The sequence below is a fragment of the Anarrhichthys ocellatus genome, unplaced genomic scaffold, assembly GCF_004355925.1.
Source record: "Anarrhichthys ocellatus isolate YVR2014 unplaced genomic scaffold, GSC_Weel_1.0 scaffold7, whole genome shotgun sequence".
Classification (NCBI taxonomy): Eukaryota; Metazoa; Chordata; class Actinopteri; order Perciformes; family Anarhichadidae; genus Anarrhichthys; species Anarrhichthys ocellatus.
Genome location: NW_022280037.1, coordinates 10,598,884 through 10,611,971, shown reverse-complemented (window position 1 = coordinate 10,611,971; position 13,088 = coordinate 10,598,884). Strand labels below are relative to the sequence as shown.

Here is a 13,088-nt window from a genome sequence, read left to right as displayed (position 1 = left end):
ATCCACTATTTTTGAGGTCAAGTATTATTTCATCAATTAGTTAATCGTTTGATCCATGACATTTCAGAAAATCACGAAAAATGCACACACACAAAAAAGAAAAAAAATCACAATGCTAAATTAATAGTATTATATAGTCAGCACATACAATATGTTATTGTTCTACATTATAAATATTAAGATATTAAGTCTACTTTCTTTCTCTTAAGTTCATGTGCAGTTATTGTGAACAACTCTTTGTCTTTTCGGTGGATTCTTTTAATACTTTTTGGCGGCAGCTGAACAGTCTTGATTAAACTCCAGCGTCAGTCCTCCTCTACATTCACAATGTGAAATACAATCCTTAAAATGGTAATTAGTATGCAAATTGTTTTGTGTAGCTCCTAATTTTGGGGTCACAGCTGTAATGTTGGTACACAAAGAGAAATGGAATCGTTCACTGCAGCAGACAATACACTTTGTGCTGATAGAAAATCAATATTTAAAATGCAAAATCCTTGTGAGGTCATACACCTGAACCGTCGGAGAGATTGAATGTAATCATTTTAATGAGTTCTACATTATTGCCTATGTAGCTATGCAGCTGTGTGTCTTAAATGGGTTCTCAAACTAACCAATCAAATCAATGCATCCATATTGCCAGCATTTGTTTTGCAATATTAAGATTTTGTTAAAGGGACACTTATGAAGTTCAGTTTACTCGTCAAAGAGACTGTACATCCTGTGACAACAGTAGATGTCTTTTGTGCTTCTGGAGATGTGTAGTGGACATTTACCAGTCAGGGATAGACCAATACACCACATGATGGAGTTGCATTATGGGAATTGTTTCCAGCATTTTCAGAGCTTCGAGGGAATAAGACCCCATTTACAACTGACATTGACATGCGATCTGTGTGTCTGCAGAAGGAAAAAACAAACGGTAATTTAATGTCTAAATGCAGGCAGGACACATTGTGGTCAGAATGTGATCGATTGGCCACATCACATCTGGACATCTCTGGTGTTACTGCAATCCGTCCAACATAACCTCGTTCTTAAAAGAAAATCCACCCAGTAGGTTCAAAGGTCACCAAACTCCACCTCTTCCAGCTAGCTTAAGCTACCTGGCAAAAGCTACATGTAGTAGCATTACCTGGGAGAGGACACTTACTAAAGGAATACTTCTCCCCCAAAAAGACCATATTTATATCAATTATTCATTCCGTGTTACCTTGAATTCTTGAAGAAAACTATGTTTTTCTCGCATGCCTCCATGTCAAACGTGGAATGAAAAACCCTCATACAACTCACGGCATATAATCCAAGTCTCATTTATCCAGTCGGTCAGTACTTCCCAAACACATACATCTGCGCTAAAACCTTACTATTTCAACTTCAGCATGAATGTAATAGCAGTCGTAGTAGTAGCAGTGGTATACTGGTGGAGGTGGTAGTTGGAAGCAGTTTCGTAGTGTTAGTGCTCCCTGTATAGTAATGCTTTTGGTAATAATATTAATAACAGTAGCAGTAGAGGAACAAGTAGTACTAGTAGCAATATTAAGGGCCTTACAAAGGTTAAAATTCAGTTTCTGTAATTTAGAAATGCACAGAAACAAACAAAAAATAAAGTACTACTTAGAATAGCGCAAATATTTTACGTGTGTTTTGGGAGATGGGCAAAATATGGTTTACAATAAACTTTCTGAGGTTATTCAGCTGGTGAAGTGCATATGTCTGATAGTAAAAGTCAGGAGGTAGTTAGCAGAAGCTGTCCACTGTCACTGTATGACTTTTATATCTAATTCTCTGTGTCACTCTGGTAGTTTGCTCTTGGATTTATGGGTATTTGGCTTTTTGGCCATTTTGTTGCGCCTCTGTTTATCCAGGGTGGGCTGACTGAGCACATTCACTCTGTTTTATCACTTTCCTCCTTCCATACTCTTATAACACACATTCACACATGCAGTAGAGACACCAGAGTCTCCAGCTGTCTGCATTAAAGCTACAGTGAAGCATTGAAAGGACGACACATTTCAGCTCATTTAAAGCTGCTGCAATCGGTATTTTTGTATTAACAATGGATCACATCACTATACCTGTTTGGGAAAGAGTGTTGTTTTGTCGTGATGAAACCACAGTCAATTAATGTCTTAGATTTCTGGTCTGCATCTTTGCTGTTTTGGTTCACTCTCCCGGCTCTCATAGCGTTGTTTTGCACTGTAGCAGACACCTGTTTTTAAGCCAAAAAAACTACACAACACTACATTCCCAGCACCAACCCTAGACGGTCAAAGTTAGCCAGCTAGTTAGCTGGCTAGCTGGTGAACATAATGTAGCATTTAGCAGCTAAAGAGGCGGATATTTCCCTCAGGAGTTGGAGACCAAAACAGAGTTAATAATGGATTTACAGTCAATCATGTTGACAGAAACACGACTTAAATAAATGCTTATGTTGCTTTGTGCTGGATGTGTAAATATAGATGCTTGTTTGCCATTACAGTAAGATTGTCATATCAACAATGGAGTAATCTTGAATCATGTTGCTTTTTTAAATGATTAGTTTAAAACAGTGAGATTGATCCAGGTTACAAATGATGATATAATCGTTGTAAGTGTAAAATATGTGAGTTGATTTTGACTCGACGCTTTGGATTCAGGATGCTCTTCCTCCTGTATATCACCTTACAATTAAATGGACAGTCATTCAATCATTCCCGTCCCTGCGTTGTAACATACTGAGAGTCTCTCTAGCCTTTAAATTCTGGATGCTCCGTCTGTTTCTGCCTCATTGCAGTTTCTGCCCATCCACCCCGACGAGCCACCATGCAATAAAAAAGAGAGGGCGAAGCTAGCAGGTCAGCAGTGCTGCTCTGATTCTAAAACAGGAAGAGGCCCTTCCTTCAGCCTCCTTTTAAAAACGTATCCCTGCTTTCACTTTTCCAATGCAGGTCATTTTCAGCACAGTTGAAAGAGGTTAATGACTGTAATCTAAGCATTGCACACATTTTCTCTCCTCCTAAAAGTTCTCTCTTGTAGGTGAGTTTCTGTGTTCAACTTTAAGACTGATACAAAAGTCCAAACAACTGCAAAATCCATAGTTTTCAGATTCAACTTTTCTCTCATTAAGTTATAACTTTGTCACTCAATTATTTCCCCGTTGTTTTTGTTTGTGCTCAGCGCTGTCGGTTCTCGCAGGGATTGCATTGCTGGCTCCTGTCCATAGAAATGGCTCTGCTGATTCAGTTAAATTTAAAGTTCCTTGTCTCCCGCTTCTGCTGCCGTTTGCTGTCAACCCTCTTTCCCTCCTCCAGATCAGCGTGCTGCTCTGCAATCAACATCTTTTTTTTAACATCTGAGAAATTTCATTTCAAGCTGAGATATCCTGCATTTTTAAGTTTTATAACCCCGAAAAAAGCACTTCTGGAAAGCCATATCTTTCTGAATGTTATTGAGGTTATGATCCCTTATTAAAAGACATTATAATAATACTGATAGTGATGCAATTATTTCTATCTATGAACCATTACATTTCAAATATTAGGAATAATTTATTCCAAACTATATTAATAGGTTTTGCTAAAGCCGGAGTTTGAACTCAAGATGTTGATAGAAACTGACAGTTTTTTTTGCAGACATTATGTGTGTTGTCACTGCTCAGGTTCCAGAGAGAATATTTGGCTTTTAAATTGGTGTGAGTGCTTCAAATATGCCAGCTCCTGTTTGAGTATCCGCACTTCCATTGAAAAATTTGTCAGCTATCCAAACTGGCCAGTGGTCCGTCTGGAAGATGGATATGACTTCCAAAAGTATCACCTCGGAGTTCAAGTTGGAGTTATTTTAAAAGTGTTCAGATCCAGTGTACTGCACAAGACTTAAATCAAATAATAAATCTGCATTTCATAGCATAACATATGCCATTTAATGGATGCTTTTATCCAAAGTGCCTTTAAGTGCCATGAGTTCAAACTGTACACATTTTAGTGTGGGCAGCCCCAGAGGTAATCTGCCCTCTAACCAGGAATCAGAACACAAAAATGCACTTTAAGGTAGAAAATGTAGAAACATTCAAACTCCATTTAGCTCAACAAAAGCAAAGGGAAACAAGTGTGACTGAAGAGCTAATTGTGATTCAGACGAGACTGTCACAGGCTTTCTCAGGGGCCCTAAAGGTGTGGTGAAGGCTGCAGAAGGGCCCCACCCATCCTTCTCAACAACAGAATAATCACTGACAATAAGCTTTTATAATAAATCCCATGTGTTATGTCTTCAAAGTAGCTCACATCTTCTAAGTTTTGGCTGGTTCACTTTTCTTCCTGCTCCCATTGCCTGTGGCCTCAGCATCAAAATAATTTTCATGTCCTATCTCATAAGAGCTGAAGAGGTGCATAAGATGCTTAGGCCGAGCTTTTATGAATTCGGACAAAGTCTGCATTGTTATTGTAACGCTGCTCTCTCTTGCGGAAGTGGTAAGTGTGCATTCGGAGCTCAGTATACAATGAATTTGGACGGGACATCTGTACCCTTTGTTTCGGTTTGCCTCTTGACGGTCTCCTGCCTCCCCTCTGCTGTTTTTTTGCCAATGCGACATTTCGGACAGTGCTTAGTTTGGCAACATTGCACGCCTGCTGAGCGAGCTGTTTGGTTCAGAGCTGTGTATTACCCCCGAGATCTCAGACAATCACGCTCAAATCCACATTATCGGGCGCACATATCCACATCAAAAACTGACTTTATGATTAGAAATGAGCCCACAGGCTATGATTTCATTAAACTAATGGTATCTACATTGTGCACATAGTGGTTTACAGATCTGAAAATCTCATGAATTCCTAAGCATGGAGAAGTATTTTCCAGCCTGCCTCTCATAAATAACATAAGGGTCTCATGACTGCTGTTTGTAAAGAAAGAGGGAGAAAGTCATTGAAGTTTTACAGAGGCATAGTGGGATCATTTGAATTCTTGCTTCAAAATCAGTGTGTTTTTCCATGTGAAATGCAAACACACACTTGTACTAATACTGCTCCTCAAACTTGGGATTTAAAACAATGTGAAAGTAGGTTTGATAACTCATCCATTATGTGATACAGTAATTACTGAGTTATTATGATTAATACATAATTGACAAGTATTATCAAGACGCTTTAATCTATCTAGTAAAAAGATGCAAACGAACATGAAGCAATTGTGTTACCATCGTTCTCCCTGTCTGAAACCTGTCTATCATCTGAGAGTAAACTCTTTGTGTCTTTTGTCTTTTAAAAAGTAAATATAAACAGTATAACATCAATACCATCTCTGTTGTTTCTCTGTTGTGTTCAGGTGGTGGGTGGAGAAAAAGCACAGCCCAGTGCTGGATCCCAGGGGGACTGTCAGTGTGGTAAGGACCCTTGAGACGAAGGAGGGTGCATGGAGGGTTCAAGGCCTGTAAAGCCGGGGTCGTCAGTCTGCCTCTGGTTGGGGCTGGTCTCTGTGGCTGTAGCCTTCCTTTGTACAGAGGCCCGGACCACTCCGAGCCCTCTGCTAACCCCCAGCAATGGCACCTGCGCGGGAAACTCCAAGTGTAAACCGGGGATCATCCTGCCCATCTGGTATCCCGAGGATCCCTCCATGGGAGACAAGATCGCACGGGTCATTGTGTATTTTGTTGCCATGATCTACATGTTTCTCGGAGTGTCCATCATTGCCGACCGCTTCATGGCGGCCATTGAGGTCATCACCTCCCAAGAGAGGGAACTTGTCATCAAAAGGCCCAATGGGGAAACAATCACCACCACGATTCGGGTGTGGAATGAAACGGTCTCGAACCTCACCCTCATGGCCTTGGGGTCGTCCGCCCCTGAGATTCTGCTCTCTTTGATTGAGGTTTGTGGACATGGATTCAAACCTGGTGTCCTCGGGCCCGCCACAATTGTCGGCAGCGCAGCCTTCAATATGTTTGTCATCATTGGCCTCTGTGTGTCTGTCATTCCCCAAGGAGAGGTACGCAAGATCAAACACCTCAGAGTGTTCTTTGTCACTGCGGGCTGGAGCGTCTTTGCTTACATCTGGCTCTACATGATTCTGGCTGTGTTTTCTCCCAATGTAGTCCAGGTCTGGGAGGGTCTAGTCACACTGGCCTTCTTCCCCATATGTGTATTTCTTGCGTGGATAGCAGACAGACGGCTGCTCTTCTACAAGTTCATGCACAAGAAGTATCGCACCGACAAACACAGAGGTGTCATCATCGAGACGGAGGGAGAGCGCTCCAAGGGGATTGAGATGGACGGCAAGATGGTCAACTCTCACTTCATGGACGGAGGAGCGGCAAGCAATCTTATTGGTCTGATCGAGAGCAAAGAGGTGGACGAGTCCCGGCGCGACATGATCCGCATCTTGAAAGACCTGAAGCAGAAGCACCCTGAGAAAGAGTTGGATCAGCTGGTCGAGATGGCCAACTACTACGCTCTCTCGCACCAGCAAAAGAGCCGTGCCTTCTACCGCATCCAAGCTACACGCATGATGACAGGCGCTGGAAACATCCTGAAGAAACACGTCGCAGAGCAGGCGAAGAGGAGCGTCAGCGTGCAGGAGGTGCACGTGGAGGAGCCAGATGAGTACGTGTCTCGAATTGCATTTGAGCCTGCCGTCTACCAGTGCCTCGAGAACTGTGGCGCCGCCATTCTGAGCATCATCAGAAAGGGTGGCGACATCAACAAGACGATCTACGTGGATTATAAGACGGAGGACGGCTCGGCTAACGCTGGGGCAGACTACGAGTTCTCAGAGGGTACAGTCGTGTTCAAACCAGGAGAGATGATCAGGGAGATAAACATTGGCATCATAGACGACGACATCTTTGAAGAGGACGAGCACTTTTTCGTGCGCCTCAGTAATCTGCGTGTCCTGGAGACGGAGGACGAGGTGCTGTCCCCCAACAGTCTCCCGTACCCAAATGCGATGCTGGGCTTCCCCACTGTGGCCACCGTGACCATTCTGGACGACGATCATTCGGGCATCTTCACCTTTGAGAGCAACTCGGTGCACGTCAGTGAGAGCATGGGTATTATGGAGGTGAAGGTGCTGAGGACTTCTGGAGCAAGGGGGACGGTCATTGTGCCTTATCGCAGCTTGGAAGGACTCGCCAAAGGAGGAGGAGAGGACTTTGAAGACACCTACGGAGAGCTTGAATTCAAAAACGACGAGACTTGGTAAGACAGCTACTCTTTTCTTTTTTTCTCACGGTTGTTGCTGATTTATTATTGTCGAATTTTAATCAACCAAGGTTATTGCATAAGTAATACGTTATTTTCTTTGCATGATTATTTTTGCATCCCATTGATTGTATTTAATTTTTTTATTGCACTTTGATGTTGATAAACCTGTCAAGAAATGATAGCTACAGTATATGAGATATGAACGCTAGCTTCAAAGCTATTCAGCAATCTGCCAGACTTGCTCCTTATTCAGGGTTTTGCTTTTGATACAAAGATCTCGTCTTCTTTGCCTCTTGACATCAATTAATTTAGAACATACTTTGGTAACCTATTCATGTGCTATTTGCACTCATCACTGTGAATTTTAAACGCTTCTTTTCTTCACATGGTTAGACAGCGTACCCTCTCATCTGAGCGTGCACTCTACATCCCCTTGTTTTCCTGTCGAGAGATTTTACTCTCATCAGAGCGCTTTGGTAGCAGCTCTGTGTGCGTCGCATGCAATAGGGATTCAACTTTGGGATTTGTCACAGAACTGTGGAAACAGGAAGTCCTTAAGTAACACCTCCTTGCATCTGTAATCCCTGCCGCTTTTGTTTTGTGGAACTCTGAATTTTTGCTCTTTTTCTTGTTATTGTTTCTGTGTCGTGTCTGCTTCAATTGAAAGAAATCAGCACGGAAGAATAGGAGCAGCGTAGCAAAGAGAGAGAGAGAACATTACATCAACAAAGGTCAAAGGCCAGGCTCAGTCCCATGTAATAATCAGTACATGGCATTCTTTTACTGGAGATTTGATTCCTTGTGGGTGCAGTCGTGCTGACAAAGCTTTGGTAGTAAGCATCTATGAGAGTAATAGGGATGTTTCATGTGCATTGCGCTTGTTATACAGCCTTGCCAGCTGTACCATCTGTGTACAAAACTGCACTACAAAACACAGGCTTACAACGGAGTGGGCACGGTTGCAAAAACAGCTTCATACTGTATTGTAGCACAAAATAGCAACGGGGCCGTGTATTGAATGATACTACAGCTTTTTGTCCCGTACATGTAAGGCAGTGCTCTGGGATACTGGAATGTGTGCCTGAGAAATATTGATTTGTTTATTTCACAGCTTGCATCCGCTTGCATCTCACACATTGGTCTGCAGGCACTGAATCAAAGTGACATGCCTCTGTGACATTCTCTTCCCCCACCAAGCGGACCCTCTCAGCCGTGCTGTGGCTCACTGGCAGGGTCCGTGCTCCGGGGGTGCGGGTTCCTGAGGGCTGAGGCAGCCCAGGAGACCGGCGGCGGGGAGAATGAGTGTCGGGGTGATCAGCATGCTCTTGGGTCCCACTGAGCTCTCAGGGTTTTGCTTGATTTATGTGAGAGATGCTTTATGGGCCAGGCCTGAAGGCTGCCAGGGGAGTAGAGGGGAGAGATGTGGAGACGGACTGTTATTATGAGACTGCGGTGATGTTGTTGGCATTGTGAGGGAATGCTGGTCTGTCGATCTGCTCATTGTGTTGCGCATCGTGCTGCGAGTTAGATGTTCTTACAGTGCAGCACCGCTCACATGCTGTGAGCTGATGCATGCTCGTGGTGATCTGGGAGAAGAATCTGACTTCATGGTCAAATAGTTATCGCTTCAGAAAGTCTCAATAAAACCGGAAGAACTGCAGTTAAAGCGATCTGGGAGAAGAATCTGAATTTATGTGGCAATTAATAATTCAATAATTGCCTCAGAACATTCAATAGAAATGTTTTGCTGAATTGATAACATCAGCAATCAATCAATCAGAATACATGTCGAAATAATAAGTGCTCTAAAAGAAAACTACCACTGTCATCAGTGGCATCAATCTCCTCGTCAAACTCAGCAAGAAAGCAAATCAGTGTATTTCCCAAAATATCAAACTATTCCTTTAAACCAACTCAAACCAGCAGCAGTATGCGGTAGACTTAGGCTGAGTATCATCTATATCCTTCTCTATAAACACACCTCTCTCATGCATGACGGAGGTTAAAGGCTGAGCCGAAGGTCGTACTGTGTGCTCTTTGCTCCTTTTTTTAGCAAGAGCTGAAATCATATTGTTTTTAAATCAGTTGTAAATGTAAACACTGACATTTTCAGGGACATTGCAAAGAAGAGGCCGTGTGCTTACAAAGAACAAATAATATGATGACTGAATAATAAGTGTCAGAATCACCGCTTGTAGAATAAATGTCAAGGAAATGGTCTCGTTGACATACGGTATGTGCACACTGACACGCAGGGGGCACCAACGAGCAAGATGTGGAGGGAACTGCAGAGGGACGGCACAAGACATATTGTGGATATTAAGCTAAACTCACACAGTCAGCTCTGATTAATGTACTAACTATAGAGTAATGATAGATATCTCTAAACATACAGGACATTATTCAGCAGTAAGCAGTTAAAACAATGAAAATTGTTCATATGCATGAACACGCTCGGGTATTAATATGAAAATCTTTCCATCCCCCTTCAGAGGCTTCTGGATCTTTTTGTAGAAATGGCAGACTGCTGTTACAGAACTCCCAACAAATCTCCAGAAATTTCCATAATTACACTCTGATAGTAATGAATTTGATTCTGTGTGCATCCATAAAAAAGACAAAGAGGAGCAGTGGAAGTGACAGCTTCATCCAGAAGCATACTAGAAGATTCATAAGAACATTTCCATACACAAAACAAAAGGGATGAATGTTTAGAATATTCGCTAAAAGGCATAATTACAATGATGTTTCTTCCGCTGCCTTGAAAGCTCTCCTCAGGGTCGTTTTCCTGCTCGCGACATGAAAAAATACAGAATTTGTTTGCCTCCGTTGTTTTCACATTCATATTCCAACTGAAATTGACAATGGAAATGTTGTGTTTATTTCCATTTTGCATAAATGTTGAAATAACAGAAGGATTCCCTCCTCGGCACACGGTTGAAGCAGTTTTCCTTCCTGCTGCTAATTCAGCGATAATTGTGACGGCTAAATGAGGGCAGGGTGTGCTCCCTGTCTAAAGGGCAAGGGTTTTCTCTCATGTCCGTTAGGACAATTAGACCACATAATGCTTCAGCTCTCATGCTCTTCCTTTTCTCTCGCCATGTTTTACGAGGCATTGACTCTCAATCTCCTTTGACACACTTTGGGCCCATTGTTATCAACCAGAGTGGACATTTATTACAGTCCTAATCTGGAGCTCTGGAATACATCACTCCAAGACTTAGCCAGACAATAGTTCTCAGCACGAAGTATGACGTTTAATAGTTTTCTTGGTGGCACTGCCTCTGCTCTGAGCTAACGGATATGAACCTCATCCCGCTTCTTAAATCTACACTTAGTGCTGGTCAAAACTATGCAGGGACACAAGTTAAAGAGTACTTACTTGTGCTGGTTTGGACCAGTATTTCTCTGTCGTAGTTTTTTTCTGGGGACAATTACTTGATTTCTATCGCTTAATGTGTCAATTATTCTTTTTGGTTAACTTATTGTTTTAGAACAGGGGTGTCAAACTCATTTTCACTCCGGGCCACATCAGCATCATGGTTTCCCTCAAAGGGCCGGTTGTAACTGTAAGACTGTATAACTATAACTACTCCTAACATATTGTTAAATAACTGTCTCTGCTTTTGATTATTGTGTATTCAAGTGTAAAAATATTGTACATGCAGTTATATAAATGTAAAATGATATTTAAGCACATTTCTGTTATTATAACATAAATCATTTTAATTTAGGGTTAAGAAACCCACATTACTCTATCGAAGATCAAACTTTTAAAGAAAATAACAAAGACAAATATCATCAAACACAAGTTATTACATTAACTTTGTTCAAAGCTATTTTTGTCACCTCTCTGCATCACTAATGTCCCTGCCGTCGTCCCGTGCATGGCAGCTACATCCAAGAGCTCCTCACTGACAGTCAGGTCTGCCTTGAGCCTCTTACAAACATTGATAGATGATGTATCTCGTCTCTTAGCTAGCTGTGTTGTTAGATTGCTGCTAGTTCCTGAACTCGGTCTGCGATGGTGTTTCTTCACAAACTGACATTTGTAAAAGTCTGTATCTGGTCGGAGCTCACCTGCTCACATACCTTTAGCATGCACTGGGCTGTAGCTTTTGTAAATACATTCTGCAGTGATTGCAGTCTGCCTTTTAATTCTTGGACAATTTTATGTTTTTCTTGGAGGCTAAATTTAGCTCCGTGTTTGGTGTCAAAATGCTGACGTGAATTGTATCTTTCATCACCGACACGCATCATAACACAGAAGACAGACCCGTTTTTCTCCCTGAAGCACAAACATGTATTCGCTTTCCCATCTTAAATTACATCTTCTTCCCTCTGCATCAATTTTTCTCTTCGTGGACATTTTGGGATTATTTGTCGATCTTTTTCAACTCGGATCACTTGTTGGAAAACCTCTTTACGGGCTGTTCCCTCTCCTGTCAACCTGTTGTGATAGTTTTAATGTCGGTACACAGACAACATGCTATCTCATAATTTCAACTTTCTATCTTATAATTTCGACCATGGGGATATTTTTATTTTGAAGTCCAACTTAAATTTTTTTTTCCAAAATTAAAAAAAACAAAAAACCTTTTTTTTTTGCCACATAAAATGACGTGGCGGGCCGGATTCGGCCCACGGGCCTTGAGTTTAACACGTGTGTTTTAGAACATCAAAATGTCAGAAAACTGCGTAAAATGCTACTAATATTTTCCCACAGCTCAAGGTGACGTATTCAAATAGCTTGTTTTGTCAGACCAACAGTCCAGAACCCAAAGATATTTAATTTACAATAAAACAGTCAAAAACTGCAAATTCCTACATCTGAGAGGCTGAATTAAATGATGAATTGATGATCAAAATTGTTGCTGTTTATTTTTCGATCAAACGACTTATTGATGAATGAACTTGTGCTATCAGCACAACATGAGTGATTGATTTGAAGACATTTTTTAAGGTTTCAAGTTTTGCAAATATCCAGTATTTGGTTTGTGTGAAAGAGTACTGAGGCTACAATTATGACTTGTTCAATCTATCAGTTGATCAACAGCTATTCTGACAATTGTTTTGGGTTGTTAAAAAAAAGAAGGCAAGGCTATCTGGTTGCAGCTTGCTGGTTTCCTTGGTCCACTATGGTTGTAAACTGAATGTCCCGGGGACTGTTGTTTGGACAAAATAAGACATATGAAGTCGTCATCTTGGACATTTCTAACATTTTACAGAAAAAAAAGATTAATCTAGAAAATAGTCAGCAGATTAATCAGTAACAGAAATTATTTTTAGTCGCAGCCTAAAACGTCACTTATAAATAAACATTTTTAATCCTTCTTTGACCTTTATATAGAGACCCTTTTAAGGGGTCCCGACCCCCCACGTTGGTAACCACAGGTATAGAGCCGGTTTGCTTCTGAGAATATTAAATGGCTTGAGGTTGCCGGCTGCTGTTTCCTTTGACCCGGAGAAGATAACACAGCTGCTAGGTGGAGAAGCTCCATCCCTGGAGACGCTGGGTGTTTAACTAGGCGCTGATGGATTCATAAACAAATGAGTGGTGTGCAGCGGACAGACCGGAATCTGCTAAAGTACTTGCCACCGTGGTCACGCCTGTATGAGCATGACTCTCCTGTGCTTGTAAACCTGCCTTGTGTTTTTATAAATAGCATCACGCAGGGGGTTGCATTCTGCTCATGATACGATGCACGGATTTACCCTTTCCTCTGCTATCTGTGCCACACCCCCTCCAGCTCACACAGCCCTCATCCCGACCTTTTGCCTTAATATCTCCTGAATGTATAGCTGTCACCCCTCTGGACGTCATGATTGACGGGGCACATGTCCACACTGGTCCTCATCCTGCTGACCACTCAGCTTTCCCCCTGCCAGCACTTCCCTTACTCCCCCCCCCCC

The 13,088-nt window shown here is 42.0% G+C and overlaps 1 protein-coding gene across 2 annotated transcripts in view; it reads left to right on the top strand.

Moving 5' to 3' along the window:
* The window catches only part of slc8a3 (solute carrier family 8 member 3), a 99,519-nt gene that overhangs the window by 1,882 nt on the left and 84,549 nt on the right, over window positions 1-13,088 (top strand). For both annotated transcript variants that reach the window (XM_031847325.1, XM_031847326.1), the window contains exon 2: window positions 5,302-7,169. In XM_031847325.1, the coding sequence (XP_031703185.1) occupies window positions 5,389-7,169 (1,781 nt within the window). In that variant the 5' untranslated portion in view covers window positions 5,302-5,388. The remainder of the gene's footprint in view (window positions 1-5,301; window positions 7,170-13,088) is intronic.